General features: G+C 39.6%; 2 protein-coding genes across 2 annotated transcripts in view; both read right to left on the bottom strand.

Moving 5' to 3' along the window:
* LOC137180032 (perforin-1-like) overlaps positions 1-16,511 on the bottom strand; it is a 71,784-nt gene that overhangs the window by 45,048 nt on the left and 10,225 nt on the right. The window contains exons 5-10 of the mRNA XM_067585195.1: positions 16,357-16,469; positions 16,127-16,265; positions 15,947-16,027; positions 8,906-9,396; positions 6,669-6,762; positions 4,061-4,776 (exon numbers count right to left, since the gene is read on the bottom strand). Of these exons, the coding sequence (XP_067441296.1) occupies positions 4,564-4,776; positions 6,669-6,762; positions 8,906-9,396; positions 15,947-16,027; positions 16,127-16,265; positions 16,357-16,469 (1,131 nt within the window). The 3' untranslated portion in view covers positions 4,061-4,563. Of the gene's footprint in view, positions 4,777-6,668; positions 6,763-8,905; positions 9,397-15,946; positions 16,028-16,126; positions 16,266-16,356; positions 16,470-16,511 lie in introns of the transcript that reaches the window.
* The window catches only part of LOC137180035 (perforin-1-like), a 61,185-nt gene that overhangs the window by 11,507 nt on the left and 33,167 nt on the right, over positions 1-16,511 (bottom strand). The window lies entirely within an intron of this gene.

Here is a 16,511-nt window from a genome sequence, read left to right on the forward strand (position 1 = left end):
ATTACAATGATATTTGACACACACATTTATGTTTAGATGAACTGTAACTTTGGTGATCTCTTTGCTTTTCATCATCAGGCCAAAATATTAATTTGTCTTATACTCTGGTTTGTAACCAAACCTGCAAAAATTAAAATCAATCAAAATAGAAGGTAAACATGGTAAACATTATACCTGCTAAATGTCAGCATGTTAGCATATAGCTCAAAGCACTGCTGATGTCTATGTAGCCTCACAGAGCTGCTAGCATGGCTGTGTAGACTCTCAGACACTTTGATGAAGAGTGAGAAAAACACAAAACACATTCTGTGAAACAGAAATCATTATTATTTGACACTCAAGAACTAATGGAGCATAGTGTTAGTTTGGGCAGAGCACTGAAGTCCTGTTTGTTTCAGCTGATTGGTCTCAGTTGTTTTCAATATGCTCACATTCACTGACTCATTGGCAGCTGTGTAGCCGGTAACATCCGATCACATTCATGCAGGTGATTGGACATTTGAACCTGACACTGTCACAGCTCACTCTGATGATTTCTCTCTTGCCAATGCAGTTTGCTGCTGCAGCTCCCTCTACAACCCCAACCTCATCCTTTATGTGGTATTTCATATTGTTGATTTTAACTTAGATTTAATGTCTACGTATGTCTGTTAGTGGGATTAATAAACAGAATCCTTGTCGCTGCTCAGATTCTTTGAAAGGTCTTTCAAATAGCAAAGCCTTTTCTCAAAATCTAACTGTATAACCATTTGCTATAAACTGTCATTCCTTGACATGTCTCTGACTGCACTGCCGTACGTAATAGAAACACCCCTTCCATCTTGGTGTCTCAAGTTTCTGGAGAGAAGTCAGGAGAAACATGTTTTGTACACAAGTTTTTTGTTTTATGTAAGGTTACAAGCTGTACAAGCTGTCTTTCTTAAGTTTTAAGATGCAGCTGATGTTTCCATATGCTTTATTTGCACGAGAAGGTATGGTAGACATTATTGATTTGACACAAGTGAACTCTAAATAAGCACCGACAACCATAAATCTGTAATTGGCAATCTCAATGGAAATCACAGGATAACCCCATCAGTCATGGCTTAGACAAGCAGAGGATGGCAACTTATGAGGAAGCAAGGAAAAAGAGGGGAAAGCAAATAAAAAGAGATAAGATAGTAAAGTCAAAGCAGAAAGGGTGTAAAGCTTTAAGGAAATGACCTTGGATTAAATGACTGCTGTTAAAACAACACAAACAAAAAACATGCTTGGAGGAATGAGTCCAGAGAAAACTTATAACAATGCAAATCACTGGCTTATAGGTGCCATATGTAAGAATTTTGAAGCAATTTACATGTATTAATCATTTTTTATTGCCAATGAGTGGACGGATAGTAATATAACTTAAAAAAATGAGTGACATTCATGGTTCCCACATTGTAAATCCTATTGATTTTTGGATTTACAATGAACATTTTTTCTCTGGTGCTACTAATGCTAAAATATCTGCTGTACAATTACAATGATATTGGACACACACATTTATGTTTAGATGAACTGTAATAACTTTGGTGATTTCTTTGCTTTTCATTATCAGGCCAAAATATTAATTTGTCGTATATTCTGGTATGTAACCAAACCTACAAAAATTAAAATCAATCAAAATAGAAGGTAAACATGGTAAACATTATACCTGCTAAATGTCAGCATGTTAGCATATAGCTCAAAGCACTGCTGATGTCTATGTAGCCTCACAGAGCTGCTAGCATGGCTGTGTAGACTCTCAGACTCTTTGATGAAGAGTGAGAAAACCACAAAACACATTCTATGAAACAGAAATCATTATTATTTGATACTCAAGAACTAATGGAGCATAGTGTTAGTTTGGGCAGAGCACTGAAGTCTTGTTTGTTTCAGCTGATTGGTCTCAGTTGTTTTCAATATGCTCACATTCACTGACTCATTGGCAGCTGTGTAGCCAGTAACATCCGATCACATTCATGCAAGTGATTGGACATTTGAACCTGACACTGTCACAGCTCACTCTGATGATTTCTCTCTTGCCAATGCAGTTTGCTGCTGCAGCTCCCTCTACAACCCCAACCTCATCCTTTATGTGGTATTTCATATTGTTGATTTTAACTTAGATTTAATGTCTACGTATGTCTGTTAGTGGGATTAATAAACAGAATCCTTGTCGCTGCTCAGATTCTTTGAAAAGTCTTTCAAATAGCAAAGCCTTTTCTCAAAATCTAACTGTATAACCATTTGCTATAAACTGTCATTCCTTGACATGACTGAACCGCCTTACGTAATAGAAACACCCCTTCCATCTTGGAAAGTTTCTGGAGAAAAGTCAGGAGAAACACAAGTTTTTTGTTTTATGTAAGGTTACAAGCTGTACAAGCTGTCTTTCTTAAGTTTTAAGATGCAGCTCATGTTTCCATATGCTTTATTTGCATGAGAAGGTATGATAGACATTATTGATTTGACACAACTGAACTCTAAATAAGCACCAACAACCATAAATCTGTAATTGGCAATCTCAATGGAAATCACAGGATAACCCCATCACCAGATTCAAAACAGGGCTGAAACCTGCTATCACTCCCAAATTATATTTTAATACATAGTTTAACACTAATAAACCACTGAATCAAAATGATCAATGTTCATCTGTAATGTTAGAAAACTATTTTTTCAGTCATAAAGCAGGTTTCTTTTATAAGTCAAACACTTCAGTTGCATAATGTGAATATACCTCTAATTTTAACCCCACCGCCACACAGAATGATGACCCTCAGATTATGTTCAATGACAACTTCAAGAACGTAATCAACAGAGCTGACATCACACTTAAAGGACTAGTGTGGAGGATCTAGTGGCATCTAGCGGTGAGGTTGCAGATTGCAACCAACTGAATGCTCCTCTCTTCCACCTCCTCCTCCAAGCGTGTAGGAGAACCTATGGGGGCCATGAAACTCACAAAAAACGCAAAAGACCCTCTCTTGAGCCAGTGATTAGTTTGTCAATTTTGGGCTACTGTAGAATGCAGAGCACAATTAAGTCTCACCCACACCCACAGAAGAAAACAATTCATCGTCCACAAATGTATTGTTTCTTGTGCAAAAAGATGTACATATAACATTCAAAAGATACACAAATTATTAGCAATCAATAACAAACCGTGACATGTAAGTTAAAAAAGAGTAGAGTAGATTATAGTTTGAGTAAATAACCCAACAGTAAAATAAAAATGACACTATAACTGGGTCAAAACAACCCCTTGTCTTACGTGGCTTTCTATGTAACATTAACTCAGTATTGTGTTGGTACTATATTGACCCAAACTGAGTAAAATTTTAACTCAGTGATTTTAATGTGTAGTAAACAGGGGCTGTGACTCTCGTCTCCCGTGACTATTTATCTGTATAATTCACTATACTTACTGTATTACTATATTTGCTAACATAATTATAATTTAATTATGATGTTTTTTTATTCCAGGGGATTTTACATTTTATGAAGATGAAATTCTACATCATGTCTGACATAACAGGTTTATATTGACTTTAATTTAAATCACTCACTGTCCATTGGAAGAATTGATGTTTTTGTTACTTGACACCCGTCTGATTTTTTTCACCTGATAAATCCATAATAAGACCTTTTCTCAGTGAGTTCTCTATGATATTCTCAACATTCTCTGTGTAACAAATTTGATTAACCTGAGTGGCTGACATGTTCAGTTTCCTTCTGAAAGCCAAGTATAATAATGGAAAAGCTTGACCAAAAATTAGTCATATGATTAAATACAATATAGTTAATTTGATGATTTGTTTGCTAGTGGTAACTCACTGATCCTGCTGTTGTTTGGTGTCTGGACACCAACCAGAGAAGTCACAACAACAAACAAAGGCATTTTAACTGATGGGTTGTGTAATTTTTAAAAATGCTTTGCACAGTGTGTTTATAGAAAGGATGTGCCTGTGACTTTGAGACACATCTTACCTTTTGATTTTGTCTTTACTTGAAGATCGCACACAAGTTTCTCTCTTTTGAAAGACATAACAAGAAATTGACAGTTTTGCCACAAAATTTTATTCAAGATAATTACCAACAACCTTTACAACACAATCTGCGATCCAAATGTAAAACAATATCGTAACCAGTATAGCCCCGCCAACAAAAAACATCTAAGCTGTTGTTTACATAAAAAAGAAATACACGAGATTTAGCTTCTTCTTTTTTTCAATTACATATTGTATATGAATGTGTGTCTAATTTATATGTTAAACAATAAGTGATATATTACAATTTTAACAGTTTATAAAACATAAAACTGAAAAGTGTAACAGTCATTTGGCTTACACAGCACTACACTTTATAAGGTTAAAAGACTGATTGAACCCTAAACAGATGTAAAATAGAAAAATGGAATATTGTGATTCAATGGCAGGAAAATCAATGTATAATCCCTCAGTCCTTTATTACCTGTTAAATGTTCAACTAATCAAATATTACACTCAATTAAATAAAGGCCTTGGGATTTGTGAATAGTGTGACTCCAAAATGCATTTCTCAAAATGGAGATGGTTTGTAACGATCACACTTGTCTCCAGTCAGGTAAGGGTCGCAGGTCAGCTTGTAGTCGAACTCGAGGCCGCCTACTTCCAATGAACCGGTGACCCCGTGTGACCCCTGGGTTGGGGAGAGCTCACAATATATCATTAGGTCGTCATAACGCACGTCTTCATCCCAGACCTCGATTCTCAAAGTTAAACTTGTATCCACCTTTGTAAAAGAATAAAAAATGAAAAATACAAGGTTGAGTTAAAGATCATCCCGAGAGTACTCCTCTATTTAGCATTGTACCCTCTAATATTTGTTAGGTTTAAAGTTAATCCCATTGACCTAATCAAAATAAGAGAGACACTTTTGGGGGATTTAACACTTCTCTTGATGGGAATTGGATCTCGCTGATTTGTCGAAGAAGATACACCTTTGTGCATCAAAGTGAACTCATCTGCCAGTACAGCAGCTGCACTAATGGACACGACTTTCTGTTCATTTAAGTAAATGACAACTTTCCTGGAAAGGCAAATTTTAAATTCCTGTAGATGCAGAGTGAGGGTCTCTGGCACAACTTCACCTACTTCCAAGGTGCACGGAGAACGGAAAAAAGTCTAGAAAGATGAGAACTCCAGCAACACTTGTAGTATGAAGAACAATGAAGAAGCCGAAACGCGTCGGTCAACCAATAAAGTTGTTCTTCATACTACAATTGTTGCTGGAGTTCTCATCTTTCTAGAATTTTTAAATTCCTCCAATAATACGAGTTCACAAAGGTTGTCTAAAGTTTTAACCTTACTGGCCTGGCACTATTTGTCAAAAAGCATACCTTTCTCCCTTGCAAGCTCTACATATGTCTGGGTGGCAGTCTTTTCACATTTTCTAAATTTTTGCCTATAGGCTTCAGGCACTAATTCATAAGCACGGAAGACAGTTGCTTTCAGAATATCATAATCTAAACTGTCCTCTATTGACATGAGACGTGCATACCTCCTGAGCTTTCCCCACAAACACAAATTGGAGTAGAAGACACTCTTTGGCCAGTGTAGTGTAGCTGCTATACATTCAAATGCATTGAAATATGAATCTACCTCAGACTCTCTAAAAGGTGGGACTAGTGCAATGTGCCTACTCACATCGAAGCTGTCACAAGCTGGGGGAGGGCGGCGAAGTGATTGAAGGACTGGCGGTTGCAGTGGCTCCCTGCTCCAGAGCCCTAACCCTTAAATGCATAGCTTCCACCTCCAACTCCCCATGTCTCAACTCCACCTCCTTTATGCGCAGAATTAATGCTCCTCCGCAGCCCTGCCAGCTGACACAGGGAGACTTTGGAGCGGGGTGGGAACACCAGCTAGCTCAGCCGGCTCAGCTCCACCTACAGAAGCTGGCTCATCAAACAAACCCCTTTCACTCAGCTTCTCATGCAGGAGCTCTTTTAACTCATTTTTCTTTGCATTTAAGGGCACTTGCACGTCAAAGAAATCTGCAATTAGCTTTCCTACACGTATACAATTTGTCTTCAGTCAAAGCAGTGGTGACTGACTGAAACTCTCACCAAACTGATGCGCCAACGGACAAAAGAAAGAATGGACGAGCCCCAAAATCATGTTATGTCTCTAGTCTAGGGGAAACCTGGACACAACATGCTTAGAGACCCCGCTTTTCCCAGTCCCAAGAATGGTCAGCCTAACAACCATCAAAGTTCACAATGTAGCAGTTTATTCGCCAAAGTTGCGCAATTCCCAAAACAACAAACAAACATCGACTAACCTCAACCCTAAACTTCCCTGACAAAAAAATAGCTGTAACAAAAAGGCAAAGCTCTAACCAAACTCCTACTTGAAATGGTTTACAAAAAGAAAGGGCTTCACACTCCTACTGACTGTGACTGCTACTGTGCTTTTAAATATTTACAATGTACAATGATCTACACATCTGATGGTACACCCCCAAGTTTCTTGTCTTCAGTCCCAACTGATGCTGACTCAAGTGACATTATTTGAGGCAGTTTATCACACTGCGCAGTTTCCTCCGGAGCCTTGAACGGCCTTATACAACTTTTTTCACATGATGCAATAGTACTCCCCAAAACCTGCAAAGAGGAATTTACTGACCGTGCCAAGATCATAACGAGCATTCCACCAAGGATTGTTTGATGTTACCACATCAGTCCTGCGGCGAATGGAACCATACTGCAGCTTAACATACCTGAGAATTAGAGAAAAGAAAAGAAAAAGAAGTAATTAATGAATTAATGTTTATATTTGATATATATCATGCTTGTAGTGTGAGCCTTTTCAGCACCCTCAGATTTCATTCCCCAGCCTTTAGGCGCCTTAAGACTGTACAAGAACAAAAATGGTGTAAATTCATTGCATGTCACACTGTGGCAGATGTTTGCAATCTTTTTTTTTTCTTTTTTACTTAGTACTTTATTGATCCCCACCAGGGTGTGATTTGCCGGGGACGATGGTGGGGATTTTCCCCCTGCTGGTCTATATTAGAGGTGGAGCCAAATAGGGTATTCGGAAAAGCACAAATAGAAGGTTTTTATGAATATTTATTTTGTACCAATATTTTAAAAATTGTTTTTTGGGAAGAAAAAAAAAAGTTAAATAACTGTACGCAGGTCGGGACTCGTAGTGTAGCAAGTTCACATCGCTGTCTCTGTCTCTCTTCTACATCACGCTGTCTCTGTGTCATGCTATAAATAGCTGCAAGTCTGTCTGTCTGATGGAGCTGAGCTTTGGTTGATTGGTCAGTGCAGTTGTCAGGGGTCTGGGAGGCCTGGAGTGTGAATCCTACTTTGCAAAATAGTTTATTGAAGAACACTTACTTTAGAACTTTAATATCTTGAAATTTATTTGAATACAAATGCAAATTATTTTGCTGCCTCGATAAATACAGACACAAATATAAATAAAATATAAATCCCTAGGCTATATATCCCTGCCTCTGTTGAGTTCTTTTTTATCCCTGGTGGGTACAAAATTTAGTGATTTAAGGTGATTCACCCATAGACCACATTAAATATCTAAAATAAAAACAGGCTATTTTAAAAAAAAATCTAAGCACTGCAACCTGAGAGCAGTCATTAGAGCAAACATTAAAATCAGAAATGGACTTTCACTGTCAGTACTCGCACTTATTTGACAGTAGAGATGACACTGTGTCTAGGCTTCATGATGACGAAGCAAATGGACCAGGGGTTGCTACCTTCCCTGCTCTGAGATTTGCAGAGATGTGGGTAAAAGAAGGGCCACACGCCGTGGATGACCCCTCCATAGGAAAGCATAAAAAGAAGACAGAAATCTATCATCAAAGCAGACTGTTATCTTAGTCTGACAAGTATGCATATACTGTGGTCTATTTATTTTTATGATGACAGCATGTTGTGCGATTGCATGTTGTTATTATTTTCTATTCAGTATTGAAATTTGCTGCACGCTGCGCATAGAGCTGAATTTAACAGTGATTTGTAAGAATGACAGGCAGGTCTGGCCAAGTGGCACTATCCAAAGTACTGAAAGGAGCGTTGGGGATTTAATTCTGGCATGTTAAATTAGCATTTAACCTTATGTTTCGTTGTATATGATTACATCGCCTATGTGTCTGCATGAACTTGACATCACGTCCCTGAGAGTGAAAATATTGCGCTATTTTGATGAATTTGAAAAAATGGACTACAATATTCCTGAAGATTCAGTGGTCAAGTTCAAATTTTGTTATTGTTTTATTGAAGTTCATAATTATTTTATATAATATAATATATAATGTATAGGCCAACTGTGGTTCTGATTTATTTCATAAATAAAAACACTTCAAAAACATCCCCCACTCTGATTGTTTCACAAATTGCACCCTGATCCCTGTCGGAAATTGATCCTCTGCCTTTGACCCATCCTATACACACACACCAGGAGCTGTGGGCAGCCGCAGTACAACGCTTGCAAGTAAGTCCCACAAATTTCTTTTTCATTTTGCCTCCACCATTTTGGTTTGTATGTTTTTTGCCTAAATTTTTGTCAAAAATAGTGCTAATGCAATGTCATGCTGGCCAGTTTATTCTGCTTCATTTCATTTTATGTTCTTCTGATGGTTTGGGATGATTTGTAGATGTGGGTCACAGCAGCAGTCACTATGTGAGAATTTTGTCCTACATTTTGGACACTTTTTTTGCAGGCTGTCTTTGGTCACCAAAGCTTCAAATTGGCTGGTTTGTCTCACAGTGTGATTTAGGACCATTGTTTTGGATTGATGACCACAGATTTGACCAAATTTCTCTCATGATTGTCAACTTTCATCTCAGACAAAACTGCACACAGTGTTAATGGGCCTTTACTCTACGTACCCGTCAGTTGCGCTGAAAGTATCTCCATACAGATCCCAGGCTCGGATGATGGTCACCTCCAGTGTTCCTCTCTGGGCCCGTAGAGGACAGCAGTTGCGAGCCAGGTTGGGAATGAACAGACAATATGGTTCTATGTGTAAGTTAATCACAGTGTTGTCTTCTATGTACTGCTCGATGGCAGTCTTCATCTGAGCCTTCTGTGGCTCATTTAGCATCAGCTCATACATTGGTCTGAGGGAGTACCCAACAATATCTGGGCGGTCCTTGAGACTATTTATCCAATTCAGGTAGCCCAGAGAGTCATCACGAATAAGTGAAAACACCCCTGACCATTGAGTACCTCCTAACACCTCTGTGTAATCTTGGTAAAGTTCGTAGCTCGAGGCAACGAAGTCCTGGTTCCGTAGGACCTTGGAACAAATCCTGCTGATAGCAGATGCACTTGTCTTCCCGAGGCCTACACTGAAACCCTGTGATAAGCAGGAGTGCACCTGGAGGACAGGAGGAGAATTAACATGTTATTTATGGCCAATGGTCTACAATGCTCTCCATCTCCATCACCAAAATTCCAAATAGTAATAATAACAAGTTTATTTAGCATAGCACCTTTCACAGAAATGGAATTCACAAAGTGCTTCTCAACAATAAAAGTTAAAAATAAGACCATAAAACATACAAACAATAAAAACATAAGCCACAAGTTAAAGTTAACATACAAACAAAAACTCAAGCAACAGGGTACCCCAAAAGAAACACACAAAAGAACAATCATTAGTCATCTTAAGGTAAGAAAAAGGCCAGTTTGAAAAGATGGGTCTTCAGTTGCTTTTTAAAAGGTTATACAGAAACCACAGATTGTATGTCTAAAGGAAGAGAGTTCCATAGTGTTGAAGCCACTACTTCAAAGGTACGATCACCTTTTGTTTTCAGACGAGAGCGAGGGACAGTCAGTAGGCCCTGGTCAGAAGACTTAAGTGACCTACTGGTGATATAGGGATGGAGAAGATCACAGATGTACTTAGGTGCCTGTCCACGCAGAGCTCTATATGTGAAAACAAGGACCTTAAAAAGGATCCTAAACATGATGGGAAGCCAATGTAAAGAACTTAAAATGGGTGTGATGTGAGTCGTCCTGCTGGACTTGGTTAACAGCCTTGCAGCAGCAATCTGAAATATTTGTAGACGGTTCAGAGATGACTTGCTGTGACAGGTGAAAAGGGAATTACAATGGTCCAGCCAGGATGATATGAAAGCGTGAATAATGATCTCTAGCTGCGGTTGTGATACGATAGACTTGAATTTTTTAAAAAATATTTCTTAGTTGGAAAAAACATGTATGGGTCAATGATTTAATATGCTGATTGAAACACATAGCCTGATCAAATATAACACTGAGATTTCTCAAAATTAGACTGAACAGCTGAAGAAAGGGACCCGATACTCTCAGCAACTTTGGGAACTATACTGTCTGACGCTATGTTAAGAACCTCTATCTTGTCTGCATTAAGTTGTTAGACAGTCAGTCCTTCATGGCAGACAGACAGTTGAACAACACAGACAGTTTGTCACAGTTATCAGGTTTAAAAGAGACATAGAGTTGAATATCATCAGTGTAACAGTGGTAGGAAATATCTCTAAATTTGCTAATCACATTACCTAAAGGAAGCATATGTAAAGCAAATAAAATACAACCCAAGACAGAACCTTGAGGCATATCACAGGAAAGAGCAGTAGTTTCAGACATGATCCAAGATCCAAGTGACGCTCTATCTGAGAAGGAGGAGGAAAACCAGTCCAGTGCGCTCCCTGACACACCCACACACTGTTTAAGCCTTTCAATCATTATTCTATGATCCACAGAGTCAAAAGCTGCGCTAAGATCCAGCAGCACCAAAACGGAGCACTCAACCACATCAGAAGACATCATTATGAGACTCAAAGAAGAGCAGTTTTGGTAGAGTGCTTCTGATGGAAACCCGAGCGTCTTGTCTAAAATATTGTGTGTACTCAAGACAGCAGTGAGCTGTTTAGCAACAACTTTCTCTAAATTTTTTGAAATAAAAGGCAGCTTGGATATAGGCCTGTAGTTATTGGGAACGTATGGATCAAGGTTTGTTTATTTTTCAGAAGAGGCTGAACAACTGCATGTTTGAAGTAAGGTGGGACACAGCCAGATTGCATGGAGCTGTTTATGATAGAGACCAGGCAGGACCGATAGATTCAAGGGCATTTTTAAGCATGGACGTGGGGAAAATATTGACAGGACTGGAGGAGGATTTCATACTACCCACCAGATCAGTGAGGTCTTGCAGGGAACTGGTAGAAAAACAGTCCAGAATTGACAGCTGAATTGCATAAGTGGAGAGGGGAGTAAAAGAGGAGATAATGCTAGCCTTGACGTCTCTAATCTTATCTACAAAGAATGATAGAAAATTACTGCAATCCTTATTTGACAAAACAAGCACATCAGGAAGTGCAGGAGTGACATTGTTGTTTATAGTGTTAAACAGGACTTTGGGATTGTGATTACTGGTGGAAATAAGATAAAATAAATAAAATAAGAAGCCCTCGCATCTTTAATTGTGTTGTTTAACTCAGTTAAAAGGTCTTTGTTGTAAGGACGGTGAACATGGAGCTTAGTGGACTTCCACAGTCACTCTGCCCTCTGACATTTACGCCGGAAACAACGAATGGTGTCATTTAACCATGGAGATGAATTTACAGAGGGGACAAGACACATTTTACAACAAGCCACTTTATCCAAACTGAGGAGCAATGTGTGTTAAAGGATTGCACTAGACAATCTGCATGAGAACACAACACTGCACTTGGGTCAAAACCTGCAGAAAACTTTTCAGCTGTGAGATGATTTAAGATCCGAAAGCACTTTAATCTTTTACTGGGCAGAGAATCTAAGTTAAAAGACAGGCTGAACAAAACACAATTACGGTCAGTAGAAGGGAAAACCTCAGAACAAATGGAGTCAATAATTAAACTTTATGTAAAAACAAGGTCTAGAGTATGCCCCCTAATGTGTGTGGGACCAGACACATGTTGAATAAAATTAAAAGACTCAATGATGTTAACAGGACAAAGCTGCAAGAGACATCATCCACATGAATATTAAAATCACCAACCATAATAACGCTGTCCAACCTTATGATGGAGGATAAAAAATCACTGAGTTCAGACATAAAGTAACTGTTAAAACCAGGGGGTCAGTAAAGTAAAATACAATAAAATGGATTAGAACAACCACCTCTGGTTAACTGCAGTTCAAAAGAGGAGAAAACTCCCGTGCTCATCGGCTGACTCTGAAAACAGTTCCTGAAGACGTTTAACAGCATTTGACAGCACTATCCTGAGGGGCACAGACTCATTGATGACAACAGCCCAGGTCAAGGGGCGCAGGTACCGAGGGTCTGATCTGCCGCGCACAGTGGAACATGGACAGGATGCCCTATCCCTCTATAGGGAAAAGGTCTGGTGAGAAGGTTAATGATGGATGAGGTTGGTGGGGGGGAGCTACCAGGGTGAAAAAAGGTGAAAGTTTCAGGAGGCGGGTGTGAGATGTAAACAGTCAGTCATGTGGGGTGGACAGGTCAGCACTAGACTGAACGTTATGACTTGATGGGCTGCAGGTGTGTGAGGAAACATGGGATGAAGGACGCTATATTCCAAATTGTTGGAAAGCACCCATGTGCCAGCTCTGTTTAAATGGAGACCATCTGAGGTGAGAGAGAGAGTTGACCATGTTTCCAGAAAAGGTTGAAGTTATCAACAAAGTGCATGTTGTTGGTGTCGCAGGTAGATGAGAGCCAGGTTTTGAGGCTGAGCAGCTGCGTGAAATGACCCATGCCGTGAGTGGGGGCTGGTTCGGACACATAGACGTTGCTGTGGGACTGTTTGAGGATGTTAAGGAGATGGGTGAAGTCTTGGTATAACAGCTCGGACTGCTGCTTTTGATTGTCATTTGTGCTAACACAACAACAGGAATTTAAGATGCCTGGGACTTTATAAGCAATGTCTTGTACAATACCGCGTGGGAAACAGTGAGTGTGCACTTTGTTGACTCTCACATTTCTGATGATCGAGTCACCAATGATGAGAGTTGATGGGGGCACCTGCTGATGGGGGCTGTGGGACAGCAGCTCCGCAGGTTACCAGACTGGTTACCAGCTTGGTATAGTGGATGTGGGATGATGCCTGGTGCTGAGACCTCTGTCACTGGACGGCAGCTGGTCTCTTCCAGGGCTTCCGGTCCAGCAGAGACACGGATGGAGATGGAGCTGCAGCTGCAGCTTTATCCCTGTTGCGAGGTGGATGTAGAGTGAAATTGGCTAGAGACCAATGCCGGGGTTTTGACCAAATGAGGGGATATCTTTTGGAAGAATGGTTTTCATGCCCCCAGTAGAGTGACACACATTTGAAGATATGGGGTTTGGCGTATCAGCATATACTATAAATTATTTACATCATTGAATATGCTCAACTCAAAAATATATTCTTTCTTTCAAGACAGTGTAACAACATGTGTGATAGTGTGCATATGGAGTATGTGTACAAATATGCAGTTTGGTCACTGTGCACAGCTGTGGTGGCTGGTGACTCAAAAAATTGGGGAGGACAGGAGGAAAACCAACATGGAATCTTACAACAAACTGCATCAAACTATATCATTGTCCCACCTGATGAAATCGGAGGGGTGGGGGGCAATTTTATATGCCAATAAAACAATTTGCTTTCAAAAACAAAAACCCCTGAGTGGTGAAAAGGCTGCTTCTTTAAAGACATTTAGCGTATACATAATGTCTCTAAACAAAGTAGTGCTCATTTTAGCCATGGAGTGATTCAAATGTGTCATTTTACCAACAAAGTGAAATTCAAATTTATCGTAATGTTCTATTGTGACAACAAATTTATGTTCTCATCAAAAACAGACAAGATATCACATGATTTAAATGTGTTTCCTATATATTTTTAAAGCTTATAATGTGATACAGGTTCAGATCAGTACTGAATACTAGAAAGTTTGAACACTAAAAACATTCACAGATCTAAAAGTGTAGGTTAACATCAGAAAGTATTAATGCATGTATCAAATACATGACTTACACTTACCCTTATCTAAAAAAGCTGACATGTTAACACTAGGGGTGTTAACATGAACACAAAACTCACGGTACAGATCGTATCATGGATTTGAGTCATGGATCAGATCATTATTAGGATCAGCGAAAAAAAAAGGGGGGAGACAAATAAAACTTTGTTTTCCATTTATTCTATAACACACTGACAGCCAGAAACCACAAGGAACTTTTGCCCATGGTCTTAAATGAAAACAACATTTAAGATGTCCAATGTTTAAATAAAATAAAATAAAATATATAAAATATTCAATGCTCAGTTATTGCAATATGAGGCACGAAACCTTCCTCTTTTAAACAGTGAATGAAACAGCCTCTGTCCACATCATCAAAACTTGGTGATAACAAACATTCACCGCTATCGTCAGTTAGCAGCTAGATGCTAATTAGCTGCTCAGCTGCAGCACATTAAACAGCAGGTAAACATAACTCAAATGTCACATCGGACCCGTTAGATGCTGGTTTGATCGTTGCTCTTCAAAATCCCTGTTAGCGACACGCTGTCTGCCCATGACTTGTACTTACAGCAGTTTGTTTACTTTGTCTTAAATGAGACATTAAATTTTGCAATTAATCCGCAGTTCATATGCCTGCCGAACCGTTGGGGGCGATCCGTACGGATCATGGATCAACTACTATCTGTTACACCACTAGTTAACACTTGTTATACTAGTTACTTTAAGCTTATTACTCAATATACAGCTCGGCTTCAAAACGAACTCAAGAAACTGTCAGAAGCAAGCAGCCAGACCTCCTGCACACTCATTCACTAATCACACAACATCAACAGGTGACTGAACAACCACTCAATTAAAAACGAATGAATGAGTGAGTCCAGACAGCTCACTGTAACTTCAACAAGCAAACTAACCTTACCCACAACACATTATATGATCTCTGTTGCATTCTTGTTAAGGAGATAAAAAGCCACACAGAGACATTTAACCATCAGAGATGAAATTAGCGACCAAAGAGACAGAGAGAGAGAAGCTGTATCTGACTCACGTTATCTGACGTCTTCTTCTTTCATGGAGATGAAGTATCCATGTTATAACGTCCATTTGTAGCTGTTGGTCATCTTGTTTGTTAGTTAACAGAACTTTGTGGCTGCTGGTTAACCAGTCTGATATCATTAGCAACAATGACAAACAAGCTAACTCCCCTGGTTGTTTCTCCGGTTGCTTCTCTCTCCAGCCTCCCCGGCTGCGTCCTGCAGCTGCTGCACAGCACAGACCAGATAATTTCTCCCGCTAGCTTAACAACAGTCCTTAACAGTCCTTCCATGGATGTATAAAGAGTCCTTCAGGCTGTTACAACAAGCCAACGGTTGCATTGGCTAATGCAAGGAGCTATCCACTGCTGCTACTCTGCTTTACAGTGGAGAGAATTGAGGATGAATTCTGGAAACTATCATTGGACCAACTCGATGTCAATATTGCATTCTGGTTGTTGATTGGTAAGGGAGGACAGCCTCCCTTGGAGCGTCATTTTACGTGTCATGGCCAATCACAGATTAGCATGAAAAAAAATGAAATACATTGAGTCCAATGTAAGAGATCCCGCCCTGCGGAGGTCAGCAGGCACCCGTCCTCCTCTGTCCCCCACTCCACCTCCACCAATTGCGCCCCCCCACCACCACTTCATACACTGCTCTTTCTCCTCCTGCCCTGCAGGTGTCACTGTTGAAGCATTTTAAACAGAATTTCAGCAATGGATTTTTTCCAAAGAAGAGAGAAAAAATAAAAATACTGAGATTTGGTAATGGTTTATTGCAACCAAATATTCTTTTTTATATTTTGATCTCCCTTTTGCCTCTCAAAAAATAGAGGAGGATCAACCTCCTCTGCCTCTATGGACCAGCCTCCACTGGTGTACAGACACATGTATTACTAACCTCGTTTGAGGAGAGCTCATTCAGTGTGGACAAACAGGTACGTGCAGCTGCAATTCGCATGAGTCGCCCCCCAAGATAAACCTGAAATGAAGTACAATGTTGTTGAGACAAAAAATGAATTATGGTGTTATTTATTTGTGAAATAAGGAAATAAATATGATGTGTGTGTATTTATGTAACCTTGTGGATATAGTGTGTGCCGTAGGTATCTATGAGTTTCTTGTACTGAGATTTGGTTTTGGAGTTGTAGAAATTTGGCAGACTCTTCAAATCTTCACTGAACTTGGGACTGAGGGGCGGTGTGCCTGACACACGGTAACTAGACTCAAAGACAACACACTAGTAAATTATCTGAGTATACAAACATAACTGAAAAATCAAGTGGTGATGCAGTGGTCTTCACACCTTACCTGTAATGGCTACAGGTGACCCTGTTTAAGCTGAAGGTGTAGCGATCGTGTTTGTTCTTTTCTGTAGCAAAGCTATATGCAGACGAATGTGTTCCCCCAACATCCAGGTAGGTCTGGGCGATAAAATGATAGTGATATGTACCAGTGATACACAC

The sequence above is a fragment of the Thunnus thynnus genome, chromosome 3, assembly GCF_963924715.1.
Source record: "Thunnus thynnus chromosome 3, fThuThy2.1, whole genome shotgun sequence".
NCBI lineage: Eukaryota > Metazoa > Chordata > Actinopteri > Scombriformes > Scombridae > Thunnus > Thunnus thynnus.